Here is a 26,971-nt window from a genome sequence, read left to right as displayed (position 1 = left end):
AGTTTTTCTTTTACAGCTATTTTGTTTAAACTTAGATTTATTTTCTGATTTTATTTTGCAAAATTTTCACACTTTTCGCTGGCATATTGAACACCTTACTATCAAACACTCAATTGATGCATTGCCCAATTGGGAAATTCAAGTTTCATATTATAATCATGAGCATCATAAGATATCAATATTTCAATTTCAATCAATACTAATGTTTCATCAAAAGCTTCTATCTTTTCAAAGGCAATGTCAACAAGAGAAGGTATTTTTGCAATCTGGCTAGCAATTCAATTCAATTAATAAATTGCCATTTTATTTGAAAGGCTTCCATCCATTTTTCATTAACTCATTTGAAAATTGTTTGGAAATTTTTCCTTCAAGGAAAATTGTCAATGATTTAACATTTGTACATAACACTAACAAATTTTTTCAGGTCAAAGAATCCAAAAGCTCATCTTCACAATCTGGCTTGTTATCTCTTCCTTTGAACATTTCTCAATCCTTAATAGAAATCCATCCAAATTTTTATGATCCAATTAGTAGTCAATTGGAAAGGAAATTTCAGGAGAGAGAGATTTTAATTAAGTTCCTAACAATAACTGTACATTCTCATTTCATATTTATTTCCCTTAGTTTAGTCAAATCTGTATTTTTATTACTAACATTTGAACTGTACATATATGCAGGAATAAAAATGAGAAAATGGCTACACTGGAAATATGACTATACCTAGTCATTTTCATGTATATGGTTAGAATAGGAGTAGAATTAATTTAGTTAGTTTGTTTTATGTAGTTAATTTATTTTCAACGGTTCTGTAAATTAAAAATAAAACAAAGCAATCAGCCATTCTCACACATGTTCAATGAAAACATTTTTCTCTATCAGAAAATTTTAATTCTTGCTTTCATTTTTCTAATTTCTTACAACAATACCTCTACTCTACCTATTCTGAGTAATCTCTTAATTAAATTCAATTATAGTTGCACTTGGTATCAATTGCCTCAAAGCCACTTTTCTTCATTTCTAGATTTCCTTCTAAGATTTTCTTTTGGAATTTATATGATAAAGGTTGAGGATATGAAAGCTTCATGATCCCATTATCCCTTGAAATGTATGATTGACTATGATAAGCTTAATTCTAATTCAATCATTATTAGTCAGTCTAACCTTTCACGGTAATCATATGAAGTTCATATTATCTTCCTCGGAATTTGCCAAAAGCTGATTTTAAGGATGTCCATTTTGCCAAGTGCACACATTCAAATCTGTTTTGATATTTTTTTACAATTAGTGGCTTAATCTCATTCTAATCTTTAGTTTATCATCTGATGCTATAAAACACATCATGTTTATTTACTAAAGGCATTATTGAACAGACACTATAACAATACAGATTTTTCTCAAGATTAATTCGGAATGAGCAAAGGTAATAAATTGTTGTTTCACTTCGAAAGGGGAGCATAGTTTCATATTCATTTCTGGTAAATTTTATATTCCATGAACATGAATGATTGATTTCATTTAGGCTGATTGCACACTTAGATTTAGAATAAATAATGAGATGATTTTTAACAAAGTCAAAATTTTGATAAATCAAAGGAAGAATTTGAAGATTTGTAAGGTAAAATTCGCAAACAATTTCCTTCCAGGTACGCATTTGCAAGTTCGTTCTCATCTCTTATTAGTTTCTCTTCTCCTTAGTTTATTTTTTATTCATGTTCTGTTTTATTTGCAGGTTTTTATTTATCTTCAAAACATAAAATAAGCAGTAAACCCATTTCAAATTTGCAACAGGCTCAGGGAAATTTTATTTGTGATGCATTAGAATTTAAGCATTTTTTAGCTTTGCTTTCATTCATTAGAAAACCCAATTGAAATTTCAAGAAATATCATAAGACCATTCGCATCACAAGATTTCATCGGAAGAAGTTCTTAATATTTCTTTTGATAACAAATTGTTCATCAAAGACCTCTGATGTATTATCTTACTCATATGCCATATTGCATTTCGCATATCGGAGCTTTCCAAGTGAAGTATACTTCCATGAACATGAATCGCCGATCTCCGATAATCAACTTTACCGATATTGCGATGAACACATAATCCCGGACCCGCTATAAAATTCAAATCAAATTCATAAAATATCGCGTCCGCTTAATCGCAATAATGGTAGGAGCATAACTTTAAAAAGGGGCCTATGTCTCGAATCCGATATGTTATTAAAATCCCATCATAAAAAAATTTATCGGGTCCGCTCTTCATCGCATATCGGCATATCAAATATTGTTACACCATGTGCTTAAAATTGCCGATCGTCGATTAGCCACGTCATTTATCGCATATCGGCATCGCAAGAATCATATCGTGTTGTATCGGGTACCAAAAGTTTTCCAATCGCCGATATCGCAATCGCTTCGTCGCATTGTTATTTATGCTTACATCAAATCTCTGATTCTGCGATGTGCGATGCGCGATGTGGGAAGCACAGTGTAAATATGCCCCGACCCCCGATATAATATTTCTTTAATGATGCGATCGCTCCATCTCATAGCACAACTTCTCTTCGCATATTTTCATATCGGCGATTCGCCATTGCAACCTTTGATGCAAGAACTTCCAATACATGCCTCTAAGCCGTTAACATTTAATCAATATATGGCATAGCAATAAAAGTGAAGTTTTGCAAATTCAAGCATGGTGAAGAAACATGTTGTGTGGATCATCCGATGAGGCGATGTGTTAAAGCGAGCTTGGGTGACCACTATTGGAAAAAAGGCAATTGATGACAAATTTGCAGGATACAAAAAATCATTTCAATTTCTCATACATTTTAGTTTTAAATATATAAATCCATAATTAAAAATGGAATTCAAGACCTCTCTATCTTCTTATTTGAATTCTATTATCTTCGATTTGGTCTTGATTTTGGACAATTTATCAAATCATGGAGTTTATATTAAACTTATAATATTTTGAGGAATAGTCATTACTGCAAATTCTCATTCTCATCTCTGATGCATTTCTTTTATTTCAATTCCCCTGAGCACTAAGCATTCTATTTTTACATTTTACTGCTTGCTTTAGTTTAAATAAAATAAATAATGATTTTGAGTTATAGAATTTTGGTTAGTGGGATTTCTTCATGTTTTTAATGATAATTAAAATAAGAAGTCAGTTAGTTTGGGGAAATTGATACCTTTCAGGTAAGATCAAAAGAAATTATCCAACGGTAAAATTCATGTGTCCATTTTCATTAATTTCCATTTCATCATTCTCGTTTCATTTTTGTTTTTAAATTATGCTGATATAAAACTCTGTTTTGCAGCTCTCCATTTAAAGCTTTCAATCCTTTGCCAAATCATATTTTCGAAGTCCATACTCTTTTCTTGGCTTAATTTCATGAAGCAGCGATGATCTTCCAGCTACACCAGGAAGTTTCTGAACCTTTAGTTTGTTTCTTTAGCATTCCTTTCATTGGAAAACAATTAAGATGATGCTTTGAAACAAGAAAATTAATATCAGACAGAAAGTTTTCATGATGGCTGAATTTTATCGTCACTGCTATCCAAAAAAGCCTAAAACACTTACAACTCTGCAAGGTATGTTTCTAGATCTCAACATAAGAAGGAACGATTACATGCTTATTTTCTTTTTCTTCATATTGTTGGAGACATTGGTATAAACATTCTTGTTTGAGTTTATCATGCGAGACTTGGATTTTCCTTCCCATTTTTAGAGATTTCTTTGTTTTTATTTTTATTGCTGATTTCTTTTCTCACTTTAGCATAAGACTTCTTTTCTTTTGGTTTTCAGTTTTGATTTTGGTGACTTTGTCATTATTTATATGGAAGGCCTATTTGTTACCTAAAAATGGTCAGGATACATGGAGAAAAATTGTTAATAGTCATCTATTAGCTTTTTCTTAAATCTCTTAGCAGAGTTTGATTTTCTTATTATAAAGGTAAACATATTTAAGGAAGAGATTACCAATCAAGAGAAGTTGGCAAAGTATCATAAAATCTGAAAATTTCTTCTTCATCAAATTATAATCATTTTGAGATTTCAAAATTTCATTAGGATCTTTCAGAGTTCTATTATCAGTCAAGAAAAATGATTTTTAACCAAATAAAGACACTTTACAGCAAAGCACCTTTAACTCTAAAATTGTCATTCTTAACTCTTAAGGAGTCAATGATTCTCCCTATCCCAAAGAGTCTTGTTTTTCTAGAGTATAATCCAGAAGTATATCTAAACTTAAAAGATAAGAGGTCTCATCATGAGCCTGCTTACCATAATCATAGGGGAAAAATAGGCTGACATTACCAACACTGCTGAACAAACCAGGGTAATGGCTTATGATTGCAAACAATTATAAGACAAGGGGTCTCATCACGAGCCAGCTTGTTCAGTCCAATTTTAACCAGTGAATGGCATTGTCAACTATCTGGCCACCAAACCAGGACAATGGCTTTTAAGAAAAATAAAAAATAAAATTCAAAAAAAATAAACATATATAAATGGATTTATCTCTAGATCAATAATTCTTAAATAGATGGGATTCTGAATCATTTATGATTAAAAGGTAACCCTGTCGAAACTATAGATGTTTGCTGGCAGCAGTGGCTCTACCTATGACAAAGGAGTATATTTTAAAAGCTAAGCTGTAAAGTGACCCCTGCTTTATTTCTACAACTAATTAAGGACTGATGAAGAGTTTTGAAATATTTTAATGAATGAGGAATTTTAAGAAAAATTATAATGAGATGATTCTTGCTTTTATTCAAACTAATGAACTTAGTCAATCATTTCAAGCATAATTTTCTCTTCTTTAATTATTTTTACTTTAATTTTAGGAAAATCTTATTCATATCAAAGAGAGATAACTGGTTCTTCTCCCGTGTGTTGCTATTGTTGTGGTAAAAACAATACCCCCCCATTTTTGACTTGCTCAACTCAAATAATGGGGACCCTTTCTATAAAAATTTTTGCTAAACACCTTTTCGGATTTTTATTTAGTTGATTGCCCTACGCTTTTGTTAATTTTACATTTTCTTTGGATTCTTGTTTTGATTGCTTTGTTAGAATCAATTTTTTACAAGCTTCCCATTGACGCTTGTTTCGCCTCATTTGGTCAACTAGTTTGAAAATGGCACTCCTTTGAAGTCCCATCATTTATCTCGCCTGGGTTAAAAATGCATAAAATGTACAATATCGCATTTTGTAAATAAATTAGTTCAATAATGCATTCAGTTTAAATATTAACTCGTAGAGAGTTTTACTAACATTTTTCATTATGCAGCCAAATCAGTAATTATCGGGATTTTAAGAAATTCACTCTAATTTCTTAATCAAATCCTAATCTCGAAAACCCAAACGTAAGAGTGGTTGTAGTTTTATTAGAGTGGCTGTAGTTTATATTTTTACTTTTATTAAAAATGGCGGTAGTTTAGAAACTTAAATTCATAGAAATAAAACCAAAATAAAATTTATGTTTAAAATTAAATTTTAAATTAATTAAATTAATTAATATATTAATTATAATTAATTTAATTAAATTAAAATTTAAAACAAAAAAAACATATAATAAAATTGTTTGATCGCGGACTTTTTATCGCATCGCAAGTCTTATTCGCAACACATTTTCAAAACCCCCGATGCAATATCGGGTCGCAAGTTTGGTTGGCGGCATATTTTAAAATCTCATAAGCCACCCCCCGATGCGATATCGCATCGGGATTTCGCATTGTATTAAAAGCCCGACACCAAACTCTGGATTTGCCGATGCGATAGGACATGATGGTTTAACCCTAAGTCTCATTAAAAGGTTTGATATTTGTTTTTTTATCATACGTTTTGATATTTGTTTTTGAAATCACTCACGTATGAGTGAAGTGTATTAAAATGAGTTAGGTTGTTATATTAGTATAATATATTAAAGTAAATATTTAATATTTTAAAATTAATTAATATGTATTATTTAATTAATAAATTTTAAATTAATCATATTAATTAATTTATAACAGTTAATTAATTTGATTAATTTAAATTTAAATATCATTTAGATTAATATTAATTAGTTTTTTTTATTAAATTCGTTTATAAATAGTTAATTAAATATTAGTTAGTTAAATTAATAAATAGTTTACTAATAATTAGTTTAGTTTATAATTAGCAATTAAATTAGAGACTATTTTAGGATTAGTTTTTAATTACATTTTTTTAGCCCAGCAACATAATTTCCAGATTCATGCCAGATTTGACTCATCAACTTTGGAAGCTCATAGAATGAGTTTTACTTGGCCAAATGAGGCCCAGGATGACTCATTGGAAAGAGAAAATCAAGGAGAATATTTCTGAGGAGATTTCATTGACAGATTTGGTCATTTATTGGGTCAAAAATCAGGCAGAAGATCAAGCTCTGAATTTTGAAAACAAAATCATTTTTCTGAGTTTTATTTTCATTGGTCCAGGCCTCTTCTAATTGCAGATTCACTCGTCAATGATATTCTTGGCCAATTAAATCATCCCAGGCATCAATAGATAATTTATATTTTATAGAATTTGATTGGATTTGATTTAAATGACAGCAATACCATGTTGATTTTATTGTTGCATTTTAATTTATTTTGATTTCTTTTTGCAGGAAAACAGTGGAAGAAATATGGAGAAAATGATCTCAATAAATGAGAATGCTCCAGCAATTGGATTTAGCAGATTTCTCTTCACCAAACTTTCTTCTCAAGAATTCCTTCACAGATAGTATAAGTAATAGATTGCAAAATGGAATAAGGGGCTGCTCTCCTCTGCAATGCTAGACTTCTAAAAGCACTACTGTAATAGAAATTTTGAGTTGTAGGAGAGAGGAGAAAAAATCTCAGATCTGGGGATTATTGAGGATTTTTCCTTTGTATCTTGAATTATGTATGAGGGGCAGAGTTTTCACTATTGTGGCTTTAGCTTTGAAGGCAGAAGTTCAAGTAATGTAAAGGACTGTTGGAGACCAAGATCAGAGAAATGGATGCAATAAATTGGTATTTTTAATACTACTGTTTTAAATATTAGTTTCATTTTTATGGTAATAGGAATGTGTCATTTTATTCATGTTTGTGCATTATTGTCAATATGGGTAGTTTGTCTCAATGTTGTTATCATGTATCTCTGTTCTTATGAATCAATTTCTCATTTCTGAGTAACTATTTATTCATAAATCTGCCTTATTAAAACTGATTTATTGAGTGGTAATATGTTGTGAACTATTTCCACATATTATTGTTTAGTTATTGGATTTGCTGATTTGATAATCAATATCATTTATGTGAACTACTTCCTGAGTGTTGTTGGTTTATTATTTCAGTTAAAAGGTCTCAATAGGATGTGTTTTGATATCCATAATATGAGTTAATTGAACTACTTCATTAACTTGATATTCATTATAAACAAGACATATCTAAATCCCAATACTTTAATTATCTTGTTCTTAGTTGGGTTAGATCTATATCTGCCTAATTAAGATAGGATTTAGATTAGTTTCTTTTGCTTGCATCATAGAATAAGCTTGCATTTAGAGTAAATTCTACATCCTTTTAAGTCCTCTCCTCAAAGAGGCAAAACTTTAGTTGTGGCTTGGCTGAACCCAAATCAGCTTAAGGGTCATTCTCTTGCCTGATCAGCAAGAAGAAGTGATCTGATGTCCCTGTCTATTGGTAGTTAAAGATACATTATAAACCAATAGCAATAGGGAGAAAGTAACTGGACCTAGTTGAACAGTCGGAACCACCACACCAAACGGAAAAGGAGCTTCTTTAAGGTCCGGACCAGGGGGTTATCCCCCAATGTTGTTGCAGCGATTTTCGAGGCATCAACATGACATGATAACAAAAATTATAACAAATTTTGAAATTTTAATCTTGTAAAAATTTTAATTTTAATGTGGTCATTTTTTTTTTGTAAAAGGTAAATTTATGCTCCATTCAAATTCAAGGTATATTTTGAGCAACTTACACAGTGCCCTCAGACTGGGGTGTGGAGTGCCCTTAGACTGGGGTGTGAAATGTGCCTCTTAGAGCAATAACATAACATAACAAATTTCTAATGTTGTTCATAACCTAGACCCGGTTGAATTTTCATTTTTAGTAAAATAATATCATATTAGTTTGGTTAAATTATTAATGGATTAAATTTTAGATCTTTATTGATTATAAAATCTAAATTATGGGATTATGGGATTTGAATTTTTTTACAGAGGCTGATTGTTAACCACGCAAATGGCTCAAACGATGGTTTAGGAAACCCTCCATTGAGCTATTTGAATTTAAAAATTAAGTGTTCAATCTAGCTTTCAATTTTAGCACTCCTTCTGCATATTTCACTGAGATCCTAAAACTACAATTTTAGCACCCCTTCTCCAGAGATAGATATATCTCTGAAACCTCATTTTGTATCCTAGCGGACTTAGGGCAGAATTTCACGGAGTTAATCATGTTGAATTTGTGAAAGAATCATGTATCTAATGACATATGAGTTTGACACTTTGGAATCCATATGATTTTTTTCATAATTTCTTTTAAACATAGTACTTGAAATTTTTTTGGACATTTTCAAAGGGGCTGAATAAAAAATCAATATCATAAAATATACACAACTTCTTTTTTTTCAAAATATACTAATATCTTCCTTTACCTGTCCTCTTCAAAAGGGTACTCTTGTTTTTCAATAACTAGTGTCTGAAAAATAGAATTGAAATATTACTTGGCGAAATAAAAATATAATTTTACATATATATATATATATATATATATATATATTAAAAATTACGCAGTTTAGAGTTAAGATGTGTGAAAATTTGCAAGGACAAGTATTTCATTTAATGGACTAGTATGGCATTTAATGGAAATTTAAGAGATTATACAACACTAATTTATTTTGGAAAAAATATCATTAGGACAACAACATATTGTCTTTTTACTCCGAATCAAAATTCATAATGCTTATATGAATTTTGAGGGCTTCAATTCAATAAAGGAGGAAAATTTTAAAATTTTATCACCACATTTGGCCCAAAAGTGTAACTCATCTTGATGCATTCACCCATTGTAAAATTTAAAATTAAAATAATCTATTTCTATTATTATTATTATTTTCTTGGGTAGTTAAGGTAAATATGATTTGCTCAAGTTAAGTGATTTTTGAGCTTTAGGTTTATCAAAACCCACGTCATTGAAAAGAATTAAAAATAATAATATTAATTAAAATAAAATTGAGGTAATGGTAAATTAGTCAATTTACCTTTGGTGGTAAAAGAATCAATTTAACATTTTGTGATAGATAAATATTTTGACTTTAGTTGAAAACCCATGGTTTTCCCATGGTATTAGTCTAATATAACCTATTTAATGTAATAAAATTCAAATGAATTTTTCATAGATAAAAATAACCAAATTTGTTGTGCCAAAGTTGAGATTTGATTCTTTTATGTGAGAGCTATATAGCAATATAGAAGATTCACAGAGCAACTCTGTTATAGGGATTAGAACTTTCACTTATAGATATTGGTAAAAGTAAGTCTTATCTACACAACAACAAAAACACAAGTTATACATGGTGTGATTCCATGTTAATCGTGTTTGCTCTAAATAGTTATGAATGGCCATAATAAATATTAATTACAAGTGTATCAGGTTTATAACTTATATTTGTATTTTAATCACTTGACCGATGATGTATACATCATTTGTAATTGATTTAAAGATTATAAATGTCGATATTAAATAAACAAAAAATACTTAAATCTTTTATTTTCATTTCATGTACATTTCTTTTATAGCAAGTTAACACCAAAAAAAATAAAAAGACTATTATGTATTGTATTTTTCTCGTTTCATTCAATACCTCAAATGAGATATGAAAACTGAAAATATTTCTATTAACTTTAAAATAATTAATGGGGGCTTTTTTTTCCTTTTTCATGAAATATGTTTTTTTTCAAACATTTTAAGGTCAATGTTGTTTAAAAATTTGGTTAAAGTGCGTGCTCCGGGTTTCTTTTCCACTAGATATAACCCTAGAGACCCTTCTCGGCTAAAATACTTCAATTTGTCGTACCCCTTCTCAACAAATTCCAACACAGACAACATTAAAGGCATTGATAAAAAACTAGCCATAAGGCAAACATATTGCCCCTTCAAACCAATCAACAATAAGAACATCAATAAATAGTGGTTGAAGAATATGCCTATTTAGTCTTTTCAAATGATTATAATATTGTATATATAGTAATTAGATTAAAGTAAAAGATAAAAATATATATAAATAGTGGTTTAAGAATATGGCTATTTAGTCTTTTCAAATAATTGTAATATTGCATATATAATAATTATAATAAAATAAAAGATAAAAAATATATATTTTAATAAGAATTTAATGGTTTTTGGAGTATCATATTTATTTTTATGTAGTATATGAAATAAATGTTTTTTGTTTTTAATATTGTATATATAATAAATATAATAAAGTAGAGATGAAAAATATATGTTTTTAGTAAGAATTTAGTTTTAATAATTTAATAATTTTTTTTTTTTTCATCAAGTATCACTAGTCAATGTAAATAGCCTTAGAGAATTCTATTGAATTGAGATTTAACCAGAGTTCAAGAAGATTTTGAAAAGGAACATTCCCATAAAATATGTTTGATTGTTTCTAATCCTAGAAATAACATAGCCAATTGATAAAAACTCTTTTGATCAATAAAATTTTGAAGGGAAGACCATGATAAACCCGCCTGACACTAGCTAATAGTAAACCTCCTCTATGTAAACCAGGTTACAAACAACGGATTTGAATATTGGATCACTTAGTTTTCACATATTCATATTACTTCAATCACCAATTGAGCTACCCCATAGACCTCTCCAATACCTTTCAATTTAAAATAGAAAGAAGAGTTATTTTCTCTGGGGTACCTTTCCTTTTTGGATTATTGAGAAAAATACTTAGATGAGCATGATCACTCTTTTAACAATGTTTAGTACCAAGACTAAAATTTTATAAGCATCTTAGAAAATTAAAAAAAATGGTTTAATGAGATGAATATGTAACTGTATTATTATTATTATTAAATATTATATATATACTAATTATAAAGAAGTAAAATATAAAAGTCATATATTTTAATAATACTTTAGTTTTAATAGTTTGACATCTTTGATTAATAATGTTTTTTTTGGTCTTATCAAGTTATAAATGACAAAATGTACCACTAGCTAATGTAAATAACCTTAGAGAATGCCAATAAATTGAGATTCAACCAAAGCCTAACTGTGTGTCTGTGGTGGGGAGCCAAGGTAGATATATCTTAACTCCAAATTTGTGGAGCACCCAGAGGGATCAAATCTCTCAAGGTGGAAACCTCCTTTTTGAGTAAAAAACTTGAGGAAAGGTTTGCACCTCGAGAAATTTGATACCTCTGATAGATCGAGAGTTAAGATGGATCTGTGTTGGTATTCTAATTATTTTTTAAATAAAATTACAATTTAGTTAATTCCTTTGTTTTTTTAATTTTAGTAAATTGAGATTTGTGATGAAGTAATTGTTTTGATGCTTTCATATGTTAAATTCCATATCTACCTCGGGACACACCATGATAAATAAATACTTCAATGGAAAAACAATAATAGAATGGATCACAAATCCACGGAAGTAGGTTCTAAATTCCTCCATAGTGTGGAAAACATTATCCTGAACTTTCTTGTTGATCCGTAATTGGATTGTCTTGAAGGTTAGGGGTAGTAGGAGCATCAGGATTGGCCAAGATCCTTAGACCCATGGAAGTGGATGATACAAGTTATTAGAAAACTTGATAATATCTTTACACCCGGAAGACATCTTCCACCTAGAAGACATTCACTTGCATCTCGCATCAGTTTGGGGAAGTCAAGGATGGCAGTTTATGGAATCCCTTGAACTATAAGGTGTCGATTCCAATGAACATAAATAGTTTATTCATCTTTTAGTTAACACTATGATTGTAAGGACCAATAAACTAAAATACAGGAACCGTAAAGGATTTTGAATACCTACTTGAACTGCTGCCTGCTCTGGTGTAGTTGATGATGTTGCGGCTACTCTAATCCAATTACCGGGAAACCAATTCCACCCAGCCAGCCTGAGCAGAGCCTGGTTGCTCAATCCAGTAAGCTTCTCAACAGAATCTCACTGTCCCCCGTGCCCAGAACCTCAGACTGATTAAAGCTCTTCCAATGGTCAATTTTCTTCCTCTCGTTTGTCCTCCTGGTTTTCTCCTCCTTTCTCCTCTCCCCCTTCTCAACCCATTATCTGCGGTTAATAGCCTGGGCTTAGCGGTGGCCGCCCTGTACACCAACGACTCCACCGCTTTCTCCCGCGATGACAACTTGCCCATCAGTGTGAGTCACCCTCCCGCTACAGGTGTTTCTGCCTTACTTAGGGTTCAGTTTAATTTTAAATATGATGGTGTTCATATGTAGCGTTAAGGTATTATAAGGTTTAAACTTTATATATGTGTTATTGTTATTATAACACTATCACGCCTCCATATAACCATATAACGTATCCTTTATAACTTTATAACATTTATATGTACTTTATCATATTTGTTTGTCTTTTGACTTTATGATATTCATGTATACTTTTATTTTATTTATCTGTGTTTATAATATAAATATAAACTTTATTTATGTTTGTTTTTAATACAAACTTTATTTATGTTTATTTTTAATATAAACTTTAGAACTTTAGATTAATTAATTATTGATACAATACTTAATCTTTATTCTATTTTATTAATATCATTTTTTATTTTTATTTTTTATTTTATTTTATTTTTTATTTTTTATTTTTTATTTTTTTTAATTCTGGAGCATATAATATATGTATTTAGAAATAGGTCGTTACATACACTCCCCTTTCAGAAAACTTCGTCTCGAAGTTAGAGTTTTAGGTTTAAGGTTTTAATGGACATGTCTTTCCCTATCCAAGTTCCCAAGCTATTCTAAAATCATCCTATCCTTCCTAATCTCTTCTGCTCCCATCCTATCCGTCCTCTACTGGAGTATGCTATGGCGTTAGTTTTACTGACCTAACCATTCATAAACTCTAAGGTGACAGCGTCAGTTATACCGACCTGATTCCCAGTAGGCATCCAGTAGTCATCATCACACGTCTAGGGGAGCGTGATTCGCACAGTCCTCCTATGACTCCAGGGTTCGGAGGGTAAACGGTGGGCAACACCTCCACCCCTCCCAGTAGAACTTAGGGCTAACACCCTATCATAGAATCACTTGGAGCTTTAATTGTTTTGAAGTTCTGTCATCGTGTGGTCATCCCGGTAACTGTTTATTATCTGCAATCATACACTTACCCATGCATTCGTAAAATGTGCATCAGCATCTTCAAAATAACTCATGTATTATTCACATATGATACTACAGTATAACATATTTTACCATATTCTATGCATGCCTTTTGACTTCCATCTAAAATGTATTCACTTCCTGATTTCTATTCCATTGATCATATTGACATGTATAAATAAAATAGATTTACAATAGCTTAATTTCTATTAGAAGTAAAATCCTTTAACTGTCTTAACTTTCCTTTGACAACTATAATTTAATAAAATGAACCACATATATTGTTTTGGTATCCATGTACTAGCAGAAGTTAAACATATATTATGTCACAAAATTTCACGTTTACCTATAATCATTCAAAATGTTTCTGAGTCTCTGATTGCAGTGAAGTAAATATATACTAAACATAGTTTAAAGTTCTTCAAAATTGACATAGATTAGGGTATCTTTGACATATGTCCTCTGTATTTTCCCAAGTTGCTGATCCAGGACTATACTTGTCCCATTGGACCTTAACTTGTTCCACCAGGTGGTTCCTCAGCTGTCGAACCCTACGCTCCAGTATACGTAATGGTTCGACCGTTACGATTCCCTTGTCCCATACCTGAAGATCCTGCTATAGTGGGTTGATGCGCTGCTTGATCGTTGCTGAGTACTGCATGAATTCTATGATTACCTTGATTGTTTGATATTGGTCCCTCTTCAGTCCTATGCAACATATTCGACGAAGCTTCTGGGCAATCACATTGAAAATGAGGTCCCCCACATCCCCAACGATTAAGCTGCATTGATCCTCTTGAAGCAGGACATGAATTTCTAGAGAAGGAGCTTCGTCCTCTCATGTTGATTCCTCTCGAATTTCCTCCTCTACTGGCAGTTTCCTCTCGAATTTCCTCCTCTACTGGCAGTCTCTCGAGATGACCATGGACTGGTGTTTGATGATTCCGTGGCTATAGTGTTTACTGTCATGGGAGCTCTTGTCCCTATATTTCTCGGGGTAAACCTGTCACCGTAAGGTGGCCTCAAGCTACCTCTGCTAAATTAATTTCAAGGAGTCTTTCCTGGAAATCCTGATTGTAAAGGTTCGGCTGTCGCCATATCTTTTTTGATTCCTAGGTGCTCTTCTGCATAACGACCACATTCAACTGCCTCGGCTACAGATGATGGTTTCCACATGCTTACCAAGGCTCTAATGCGAGGATTTAACCCAAATATGAAGCGTTCAGCTTGACGTTCATCAGAATCTAAGTAGTGAATGTATTTTACAAGCTCCATAAACCTTATCTTGTACTCTTCCATTGTTTTGTTTCCTTGAATTAATGTATGAAAGGCTCTGGCTTGCTGTTGTTGAAAGTATGGAGGTAAATACTTTGCGCGGAACCTTTCCTCAAATAGTTCCCAAGGGACATTATCCGATGTAAGGTGCAACTGTTTTTCCAGATTTCCCCACCAAATCAAGGCACTTTCCTTTAATTGAAACACGACAATTTTTGTTTTTGCCGAAGAAGAATATTCTCTTAACCTAAAGCATCCATTCATTCCTTCCAACCATGCTTCAACGTGTTCACCAGCTCGACCTCCTGAGAATTCTGGGAGTCTAATTTTCTGAACCTTCCTAGAAATGTCTTCTTTCGTTCTTCTGGGCTCAAAATTATTTGGTTCCGCTGAACTGGTGGCTAAATGTTGAAATTCCTCTTTGGTTTTGGCCTTAGTTGATTCTTTTAATGTCTCCAGTAAGGCTTCCAAAGAGTTCATTATCACAGTCAACTCCGGCGCTGGGGCTGTTGATGTTGACAATGGTCTTGGTGGTGACGATGGTGATGGTGGTGGCGATGGGGACGATGATGGCGACGATGGCGGCATTAATGGTGGTGATGCTGCCCAATCACGTCGTCGTCGCTCATAAGTCCTTACCATTGTAATGGTTCCTGAACATATCATAAAATTTTATAAAAATTTTGAGGTAGACAATTGAATTTTAACATATAATTTCTTTTGCAACTTCACATTCATAAATGGGTATAGTTTTGCTATTTTTATCCGCTAGGCGAATCTTACTGGTATTGAGGTCAAGGAGGGTGGTCTCGCGACCTCCTTGTCCTAATGCAGGGTATTCTATCCTAATATGAATAATGCAGTAGTGTATGGTCATTAGCTCCTAAGGTAGATCATCGAAAATTTATTACTAAATAACATTCACGAAATGAAGATGTTAAATGCCTTGTTTTAATGAATATCGACAACATACCCGTCACACCTCAATCTAGTTATTATTTTTAAAGAAAGACATACATATTTATATTTTTGAATAAATTACTTAGACATGGATAAAACTTATATATATATATATATATATATATATATATATATATATATATATGAAGGATTGTTCTGGTTCCAAATCAGTTTGACTTTTAGCCGGGAAATTTACCATAGACATGTCATGATTAAAATCTAGAAGAGATACAGTTCAGCAGTATATCATAAAGGTAGATTTAAACGGAGGAAATAAATTAGGATAAAATGTGATTATGATTGTTTAGAACCAATTTTGTTTAAGAATGACTTTGTCAAAGAATGCAATTAGTACAATTTTGTTCTCTGAAGGATGCTTTGAGAAGTAGTTTTTATAAATTGCACATAACACTTTAATGGTTGATGAAAATTAGCTGCAATTGGATTTATAGAAAATTTTGTGCTATCATACGTTCAAATTTCACAATATTTGGCAGAAAACTTGCATAGATATTATCTGAGAAAGTTTAGTGTGTAGACTGGGCCCAAAGAAGGATAAGAAAACATAAGTGAACTTAAATCTGGCATAAAATTCGACTGGTATCCATATAAGGTGATTAAAAGATTTTTATAAGAGAGCATAAACAAGAATAATCTATGAGAAATTTGGACCATTCCATTTGGTGGTTGAAGAAATATCTAGTTTTGATGTTAAAGGTCTTGGAAAATACTAGCTTGTTGAGTTTAATCATTATTGTAGAACCTTCATAAATTTTAGCATGGAACTTAGTTTTGAACAATTATTGAAGCAATATTGATGATAACTAGTATGGATTAAACTTTTTACTTGTCACTTCTAAAGATTGCACAGATGTTGCAAAATTCATGATGATGGAGCAATTAATCCAAGAAAATGGTTGACCTCTTTCCAAATCTTTGCACTATTTTAAACTGATAACGCTGCCTTTTCTCGATTCCTAATTAAAGGAATTGATGCAATAGCAAGGTCTTGATGATTTCCTTATGGTTACAAAAGTGCCCATTGCAATAAATTACTATTGTTTTTATATTTATAGAAACAGGCCAAAATAGCCTCTTAGTTGCGTGCTTCTTGCAGGCAACATCAATGGAAGGTGTGAAGAGCAGTCTTCAGACCGACTATATATTCAAGGCAATGAATCTGAAGGCAAACCAAGTTGTAATTCAAAGCTTAAATAAATATTATAGGTAGCAGATACTGCGGACAAACTACCGGTTTTTGGGAAAAACTCTACTAAGTCTAAGAAACAATCTAATGAAAGCAAGCAAACTGTTGATGTTTTATTGCACAATCAAGTGGCTGTGAGCAAGAAACAGAGAGTGCTAAAGCACCTTTGACAAAAACGAAAATGAGGATTGCGAAGAATCCATGATTGAGTCAACTGCACCAGACAAGGTGTTGGTAGTAAAGTGGTGTCCCTTTAACTGTTTACAGTCTGATGAGCAATCTGATCATGGGTTTATACAAAATCTAGAACATTATTTGATACAATGCCATTTATGATATGAAAATACATGGATACTTAAGTTAAAATCCATTAACTAATTTTAAGGAATAGATTTTTTACAAAAATAGAAATCAAGTTCACAACAATTTTTTTTTTTTTTTTTTTAAGTTGGATAATCCCAACACTACAAGGTACAGTCTGAAAACAGATTCATGAAAAAAACATATTCAAATCAACCAGCTACTAGGAATAAACCATAACAAGGATGAGAAACAACTGGAAGCAATTAGGATGGATGCAGAATTAATGACAAAAAGGGTCAAAAGAGTTTAACTTTAGACGACATCATAGGATACAGGAGTCCATCTGACAATAGAATCTAATCTTACTCTTAACTAAATCAAAGTGATAAAAACTTAGACCTATGAGTGAGATACTTCTCAGCTAATTAACGACCAATGCGAAGCTTCCTCCAACCAAAGGCTTTTGCATAAAGGAATCATGATAGTATGACTAAAGAAGTTAATCGCATGTGTATGTAAAGAGAGAGAGATCTTGCCAGGAAGCACCTGTAAGCACATACAGGAAGAACTCGACAACAGAGACCTAGGCAAATATAAACATTATGATTCTAAAAAATGCTTCAACCTTACATCCAAAATGCAACACATGCACTATAATTCCAAAGCCTATACATCCTCGGTATAGAGTAGATATCAAATCGAAATACGAATATAAAAATACTCAACACATTGGTTAAGGCACGCTCTTTGTGGAGGAGATGGCTTGAAGTCGAATCCTATGGAAAATTTTGACATATATCTGACTGAGGGTGGGTATTTCTGTTTTAATGTGTTAATCGCATAAAATTACTCTCGAAGAGTTCTGTAGATTTTCTTTCATAAACAGAGTCTAGAAAAAGGTGTCCGTCACATTTGTGCACATATAAAGATAGTTTTGATTTATCCTGCCATCTCGTGTTAAGGTGTAAATGGAGCGGTAAGAGACGAAACTCTACTATAATTGATGCAGGCCTGTTGAAGACAGAGACATCCTTTCATTCCTTAAGACACGACATAGGTTTATGATGGCCCTTCAGTCATATGGATAAATTTACAACTATAAGAAGACTTGGCTCCATCTCAACTTATTTGGTTCCAACAGGACTCGAGATTTTGGGCAGAACTGTACCCAACTGATTCTGAGTGAATGTATATGATTCAGAAATGCTCAAAGACATACATTGCCATAAGGCTTTTGTTCCTTACTATGCGATGATTATGTCAGTACATGGCTAAAGAAACTTGATGTCACACATGCTAAGATGACAATCAGTACAATCATAATTGTGAGCAATCATGCCATATTGTTGTTATAATAATGCCGAGACATGTGAATACTGATTTCATACCTGGCATAGTGATGTGATCAATATAAGAGAGCTGAATGTCAATGCTAAACCAAGGTCCTGCATTTGTGCAAGTGTGATATAGTCATAAGGATACTATAGTGCGAGTCATAGTCTTGTAGAGTGTGTGAGGTCCAATGTCTATACTTATAGTGCACTGATCTATGGACTTTGCAGGGAAGGCAAACTGGAAGAGATTGAAATGTTCATTGGTGAAATGAAGGAGAAAGGTTTACAACCCAAGCAAGTAACATGCACATCATTGATGGATGGCAACGTCAAATCAGGCAGGATGGATCATGCTTTTAATCTATTTAAGTAGGATGATAAATTTAGGACGCCAACCTAATTATCGAACTTATTGAGTGCTTATGCATGGTATAGTTCAAGAAAACAAGATACAGAAGGAACACTTGATTACTGATGAGGATGCAGTAGGTAGTTCAGATCCTGATAACTTAGATGGAATTCATGACCTGGATGGAATGCCACTTGAAATAAGCAGTGATCTCACATTTAAGCTTCTTGAAAAAATGATGGAGAAGCATTGACAGCCTACTATAGATACTTATAGTGCCTTAATTGCAGGATTATGCAAGGCAGGCAGACTCCTTGAGGCAGACTAGCTGATAAAAATATGCTAGCGAGAGAGCTCTGTCCCAATGAAGCAATTTATGCAACTCTTATTAATGGGTGCTTTAAACAGGGAAACTATATCTATTCTCTGGAGTTTTTGGATAGAATGGTTGAAAATGGTTATGAACCACAACCGTATATGTAAATTTAACCTGTTTTAGATCAAATAGATACCATGAATGTCCAAAATAGAATGACCATGTGCAAGAGTAAAAGCTCCGATATGAATTTAATTAAATTTAAAAACTCTGCTATATTCATTAAAATGTAAATTTAATCCAGTAAAATTAATCTGTAAGAAAATCTCAGGAACAGCAGCAACCTCGGCGCTGTCTAAAGGTAACCATATGTAAGAACCATCGTTGGAGTTAGGATTTGCTTCCAGCGGAGACACATGGTCAAATCTATCCCGTGCCATGCCCAAAATAGAATGACCACGTGCAGCGCGGATAATAACGTCTTTGGGGTGGATAGTCCCCATTTCAGTGAGGCGGATGCAATAAAATCCAAAATATTAGCCCATCCACCGTATCCGAACTTGATGGGAGCTTACATCGACTGTCAAAAGGGTGGGACTCCTCCCGAGTTGCGTTGCGTCTAGATGCGCTTAGCCATGAATACGAAAACCAACAACATCAGTCGAGTCTGAGCATCGGAATGGACCCAGAACGAGATTGGTAAGGCGTGGTTGATGGAACGCATAGGTTATGTGTTCAAATCCGGATCCGACCCAAACTAGATCAATTTATGGGGCTTACTGCGAAATGTTAACTAAATACCACGAGGAGCTCGCAAAGCAAAGCCTTTCAAGAAGCGATGTCATTTTTTGAAGAAGATTGAAGCCCAACTCAACCCCCTAAGCAAAGGAACAAAGTTACCCTATTGAGAGGAAAAGTAGAGTGAATTCGAAGAAAACCTAATATGCTGTAAACCATGCCAAGCGTAATTCAAGACGGCCAGATGTAAATTTGGAGATGTTCTAACAAAACCTCAAGGCCATGGACCACATGGGGCATTTCAACTCTCTAACGAAAATATGTAAATCGAAAATATGTATTAATACGCCAATTTGAAATTCGGTACGGATATTCAATGTACAGGGACAACACAACAGTTAAGAAATCAGAATTATCGATTTCATGTACCCATCTGCTCTTCATAAACCCATTAGCATCCATTTCAACTGCCCTTTTCTCATTACCACTGTAAAACGCCATAGAGAACTCACGCGTCTAGGGTTTAGTGGTAACACACAGCGCTTGTAAACATGGGGTCTTAGATTCAAACCGCAGAAATGTAACCGAGAATTTCTTAAAAGTTTTTACGCAACAGAATTTAACCACAAAATTTACATGAGCGTAGGGCCTGTGAGGTCCCGAAGGGTTTGAACGACAGCTCTGATACCATGTGTAAGGACCAATAAATTGAAATACAAAAACCGTAAAGGATTTTGAATACCTACCTGAACTGTGGCCTGTTTTGGTGTAATTGATGATGCTGCGGCTACTCTAATCCAATTACCGGGAAACCAATTCCACCCAGCCAGCCTGAGCAGAGCCTGGCTGCTCAATCCAGTAAGATTCTCAACAGAAGCTCACTGTCCCCCATGCCCAGAACCTCAGACTGATTAAAGCTCTTCCAATGGTCAATTTTCTTCCTCTCATTTGTCCCCTTGGTTTTCTCCTCCTTTCTCCTCTCCCCCTTCTCAGCCCATTATCTGCGGTTTATAGCTTGGGCTTAGCAGTGGCCGCCCTGTACACCAGCGACTCCACCGCTTTCTCCTGCGGTGATAGCTTGCCCATCACTGTGAGTCACCCTCCCACTACAGGTGTTTCTGCCTTACTTAGGGTTCAGTGTAATTTTAAATATGATGGTGTTCATATGTAGCGTTAAGGTATTATAATGTTTAAACTTTATATATGTGTTATTGTTATTATAACACTATCACGCCTCCATATAACCATATAACGTATCCTTTATAACTTTATAACATTTATATGTACTTTATCATATTTGTTTGTCTTTTGACTTTATGATATTCATGTATACTTTTATTTTATTTATCTTTGTTTATAATATAAATATAAACTTTATTTATGTTTGTTTTTAATACAAACTTTATTTATGTTTGTTTTTAATATAAACTTTAGAACTTTAGATTAATTAATTATTGATACAATACTTAATCTTTATTCTATTTTATTAATATAATTTTTTGTTATTTTTTATTTTTTAATTATGGAGCATATAGTATATGTATTTAGAGATGGGTTGTTACAATGATTAGGCTATCCGAGGAGGGCAAAGGTTGCATGTCCTTTCCAAAAAACACCAACTTTGGTATTTTCACAGCAAAGTTAGGATATACAACACATATGGAAGAGGAACTCACTCACAATCCAATTTGGTGGTGGTGCTTTGTCGGGAAACACCATAGCGCATTGAAGTGCAATATTGCATTATGGCTAAGTCTGCACACATATTTATTAACATGGTATAAAGGATTGAGACGGGGATGGCAAGGCTCGATTCAATGCTTGTTGTGTTGCAAAAATGTAGAAACAATTTTTATTTATTTGTTGAATGTCCCTACTTGAATAGAAGGATTAGTCTCTTGCCAAAGCCTCTTTTAATCTTGTGCATACTAGTTAGGATAAAACGATATTGGAGGACAATATTCTGGAGTGGGTATCAAACCCATGAGTGCATGAAATGCTTGTCTTCTTTACTTCTTTTTCCACACCAATTGGAAATCTTGCGTTATTCTAAGAAAAATACATTCCTAAAGAGATTTTGATGGGTTCCATCGATTCAACATGAAAAGCTTTCAAATGTGAGACAAAGCAGAAGAAAACAAGAGTCTTTAATTATGCCTATTCTAGAGGTCAAGATCCCCTAGGGATTTTTCAACGGAGCAAGCTAGGGACAACATTCCATCTGAGGTGTCAATGCAATTTTATTTTTCAGTGAACTCCATTACATGCACATCTAATATTCTTCGGGAAGGGGATCTAACTCCAAGATTGAATTTTCATCCATATGGGCGTTGGTTTACACAACAAACTACCACAACTTAAAGAAATTTCAAATCTTAGGTGTCTCAAAGATGGTGGTTGATTGGATTGGTGAAAAAATAGGCATCTTCATGCCCAACGTGTACCATCTCCAAGTTGTCAAAAGGGAGATCCAAAAGTTAGAATGATACACATGCAAACACATCTAAAGGGAACAAAATAAATTCGCAGATAACCTTACAAAATATGCTATCCAAGGTCCCGTGGGTAGACCAGACTTGAGATACATGAGTTTAAGGAAGACCAACGCCTCGGCCATCATGATTAACTTGTAGTCTTTTGCATGGGATAAAAGAAAATGAGAGGGTACATGTGAGAAGATAAATCTAGATAACCATTTTGGTAATCCCTCTTTATTTTTTAATTTTTTTTTGTCAATATACTAAATTGTTACAACTCAAGGCAAACCTATAGATCATTAGGATGTATATTCCCTTTTGAAATAAATGATTTTTTCCAAGAAAAAAAAGTGTTTTGATACTTATTGACATTTATTAACCATTTAATTTACATGATTATACTAGTTTATATGATATGTATCAATTCCCTATTGAACATAAAAGAAAACTGCAGTGCCTTAAACATTTCTCAACCCAATAACACATTAAAAAAAAAAAACCATGCTTAAATTTATTAATACAATGATTAAATCCATTTAAATTAAATAATACCATTAATTAGTGCCAACAATGTTTGTTGAAGTTCCCACCAAGTACTTAATGTATGGAAATAACCTTGTCAAGTACAACAAAATTTATGGTTTGAATCCTTGGTAATTTGGGTTGCTTGTGGGCTTTGAATTGAGGATTCAAATTCCAAGGTTTCACTAAATTAAACACTCCCACAGGTGGGGCAAGTCCCAACTCTTACATGTTGCTAAACATTGCACTTCATTACTGTAGAGTCAGACTTCAAGAATGATTTGCATATGTTTTGCCAGATGTCTCTGTCAGGTTGCTTCTTTTGTAAGGCATCATCCTTCATCTTCTCCTCAAAATTCAGAAAAAGGCATACCTGTTCATGAATTGACAGCTAATTTAGCTTCCATGTTTCATTTTCAAAGGCGTACCTGTTCACGAGAAATTAAACAAAAACTGAAAGATGAAGGACTTGCTCTATACTTACTTCCGTAAGATTCTTATCCAAAATGCTATCGACGAGATGAAACAAGATGTCAGTGGTATACTCTGGATGGCCTTGGATGCCCATTATGTTGTCACCCAAACAAAACATTTCAATGTTTGTTTTCACCGAGGAACCCACTACCTCTGCGCCTACCGGAACTTTATACACCTGTTCAACAATTTTGTTTCTGTCAGAGTGTGACAGCAACTAAATCAACTATAAACTTTAGACTTTAGAAGGCCAAAGATCACATATTATTGCAAATGCAAAAAGAAATCTGTGTGAAGGAAGAATACCTCATCTTGATGGCACTCAATTATAGTAATCACAGAAGGGATCTTTAAAGCAGGATACTTTGCTGAGAGTTTATCAGAGACTCTAATTTTCCTCACTCCAATATCCCATCCACCTAAATTTCTTCCAATTTTTCCTCCCAAAGCTCGACACAGAACCTGCTTGACAGAGAACAAGAAACCTGTAAGTAATTAAATATGGCGTTGAAGGCATTATATATAAAGAAATCAAGAAAGGGCGAAGGGGATAAGAATACTACCTGGTGGCCGAAGCAGATAACGAGGAGTTTAATGCCCATTGTATACAGTGTCTGCAACAAATTGCAGAGTTTCAAGATCCATGCATCGTTTCCGTGGGCATCATAACGACTCCCGGTGACCACAAAGCCATGATAGTTGCACAGATCTTCTGTTGCAGGAAATTGGTCATCAACAACCCTAAATAAATCCCAAATTTCCTCTGGTTCGCTCAACATGTTGGCAAAGAGACTGAAATATCCACCGTATTTATTCTTCAAATAGCCCTCATCAGGCGCACACAACAGAACGCCGAATCTCTTGGCCATTCTCAGTTCCGAATGTACTCGATTTGTTCCGGGGGAACGGAGGAGTAAGCGCGGAGATGAGCATTGAGTAGCGATGGATGATGGGGCGGGGCGGCGCAAGATATAGGCGTCTACCTGTCTGTGTGGACACCACCATGGAAAAGATGATTGTACATATATAAAGGTAGTTGCAATATACACACCTCACACGTCACGAATTTTGGCTGTTAGATCAAATGCAGTACACGCGGTTAGATGACTGTGGGGATAATAACAAATGCAGTACACGCGGTTAGATGACTGTGGGGATAATCATTAATGATGGCTTTTTCACCTTCATCGTTTCTGGTAGATCAACCTCCATTATGTGCCCAACAATCTGGCCATCCTCAATGTTTTTCATGCTCATTTTCAGTTTAGCCAGGATGGCCTGGAGGGACTTTATTTAAATATATTTAAATCATACAACTATTTATATATTTATTTATTTTTAATATTTTTATAATCCTTTATAGTTATTATAAACAATTAGATTTTATCATCTTTGTACATACGTCATTATTTTCGCATATTTTTTTATGTTTTATATTTTTTGGAAAAAAATAATTTTATTAATTGATTGAAAAAAACAATGTTTTAGCATATTTGTGGTTGCTTTCAAGTCAAAAGATTGTTTTAAAATTGCAAAATTATCATCTAAATATAGATGAGCAATACTATATTTTTCTCAATGTCAACTTAATTTTAGTGTTATTCATAAAAACTTAAATTGTGTGTTCCAACAAAAAGTATTGTATGATATAACTCATGAGGTATATATATATATATATATATAGAAATAGCTAAAAAAAACCTTGATGTCATTATGTTTATTGATTCAATCTACAAAGAAAGAGTTTATAAGATTTAGTTATTCCTAAGAGTCAAGAAAATATTCTGAGAACTTATTTTCTTTGTACAATTTTCCAAATGCCTCAGTCGATTTTCAATCTAGCCTTTGAGAGGGTGTCAACTTCAAACTTTCTAGATCTGTAAATATGGTAAAATGTAATAGAACATAGAGTTTTTAACCGGTGCAAGATTTGTTGAATGATAAACAAAAGAGTATAGTTCCCCAACATAGATTTCCCTTTAATCCAGTTTATGACCCTCTATGAGTGTCTCCGGATAAGGATTTGGCTTATACTTTGAAGGGATACAATTTTAAGGAGGAGCTTGAGAGCAAAGAGTTTAGTGAAATTGTTGGTTACTAGCTCTATGTTGCAAGAGAATTTTATGAGGAAGTTTTCCTGCAAGTGAGAGATTTTCTACGCCATCAAAAAAGCCTAGAAGATATCCTTTTGAATGAAATAGTATGAAGTACGAATAAGATTGACTGTTTGAGGGGTAGAAGGCATGATATTTTGTAGATCCAAACTATTTAGTGCTAAATATTAAGAAGGAATGACCTTGGTTATTGAACATGGCTTGGTTCCTTTCAATCCAAATACCCTAGGCTACAGCCAGGGGAAGACCTCTATGTTGTGACTTGTGTTTTGCAACTAGTTAGGATTTTAAGCATTCCTCTATAGTGTCTTCTTTCCAATTGTATGATGGTCCGTAGTGATCTTGTCTTTAATATACAATTTGTGCAAAGGGAAAAGTTATAAAAAGATGAGCAATGTTTTTTGCTTCTTATGCACATAAGGGGCATCCACTTTGTCCATTATGTGACCACTTTTGTAGTATGTCTTGTGTTGGCACTTTGTTTCGAAGGAGATGCCACATGAATAATTTTGTTTTCGAGGGTTGATGAGCTTCCATAATGCCTTCCCCCACAAAAAAGATTCAATGGGGGATAGGATTTTGTGCTTCAAAGATAAATTTGAATTTAGGGGTGTAATCTTAATGAGGGATTTGGGCCCAAATTAGAATATTTTCTTCCATAGTGATATTCAACATTGATGTCTTTAATAATGAGGTAAATGCAATCCATTCTGAGGAAAGAGGCTCCTCCAATGATAGTTCATCTAGGGAGAGCCACATTTAGGGCCCTCTAATAGAAATTTCATTTGATACTTGATTTAAACATAAATATCCTTTAGCATTGAGTTTTTGAATTAAAGTAGATGGCAGTAGATTGGAATTTTGACTCCCTATCTAGAGGTCATTCCCAATGAGAATATTAGTTCCATTTCCAACCTTCCATCTAAGTCCTATAGCAATGAGAGGGAAAGCATGAACACTTTCTTTCCAAATTATTGATCCATTCTTTGTTGTTTTTATCAGTGATCACATCCAATATTGGATCAATAGAGGAAAATATATTTGAGGTGCATGACCTAAGACCAAAGACCTTATCCATGAATATGTTTCTAGACACTTTTGACCACTACAAATTTTGAGAACCATTGAAGGTTTTTTAGACCCCACAAGTGATTTGGCGAAGATGATGGATGTACAAGTTGTCAATGCAATTTTTTCACAACTCCTTGCCCATAAAAAACAAAGGAAGATGGATGCCAATCGAGATACAAGAGAGGGAGACTTAGTATACTGGGATCACTTCTATTACTAATTTGCAGAGTGTCAATCTCCTTGATATAGATAGCCATTTCTTTCTACAAGATTTGAATTTTTTTCTATTTTTTCTAGCATCCAATTCTAATAAGCTTTGTTGTAATTGTTTAGTCTCCAGAGGAAACCTAAATAATTTAGATCCCCTCCAAGGTCTTCTGGTTGGATGGGTACATTTCTTGAAATATGCTCTTTGTCTTCTTCCAAAAGACCATTTTTGTAATGAGAGCAC

At 33.3% G+C, this 26,971-nt stretch overlaps 1 protein-coding gene across 1 annotated transcript; it reads right to left on the bottom strand.

Moving 5' to 3' along the window:
* Window positions 1–22,877: 22,877 nt before the first annotated feature.
* LOC149223433 (gamma-glutamyl peptidase 3-like) lies at window positions 22,878–24,301 on the bottom strand. The gene is made up of 4 exons (XM_089383295.1): window positions 23,899–24,301; window positions 23,642–23,797; window positions 23,346–23,513; window positions 22,878–23,234 (listed from the first exon to the last, which is right to left on the bottom strand). The coding sequence occupies exons 1-4, from the start codon at window positions 24,202–24,204 to the stop codon at window positions 23,097–23,099; spliced, it is 768 nt and encodes a 255-aa protein (XP_089239421.1). The 5' UTR covers window positions 24,205–24,301; the 3' UTR covers window positions 22,878–23,096.
* Window positions 24,302–26,971: the final 2,670 nt, after the last annotated feature.

This window comes from Pinus tabuliformis, chromosome Q (assembly GCF_031772625.1).
Source record: "Pinus tabuliformis cultivar Carrire ecotype Pingquan chromosome Q, CPIR1, whole genome shotgun sequence".
Classification (NCBI taxonomy): Eukaryota; Viridiplantae; Streptophyta; class Pinopsida; order Pinales; family Pinaceae; genus Pinus; species Pinus tabuliformis.
Note: the sequence above shows the minus strand (reverse complement) of the source record. Positions and strands in the feature narration are given on the sequence as shown.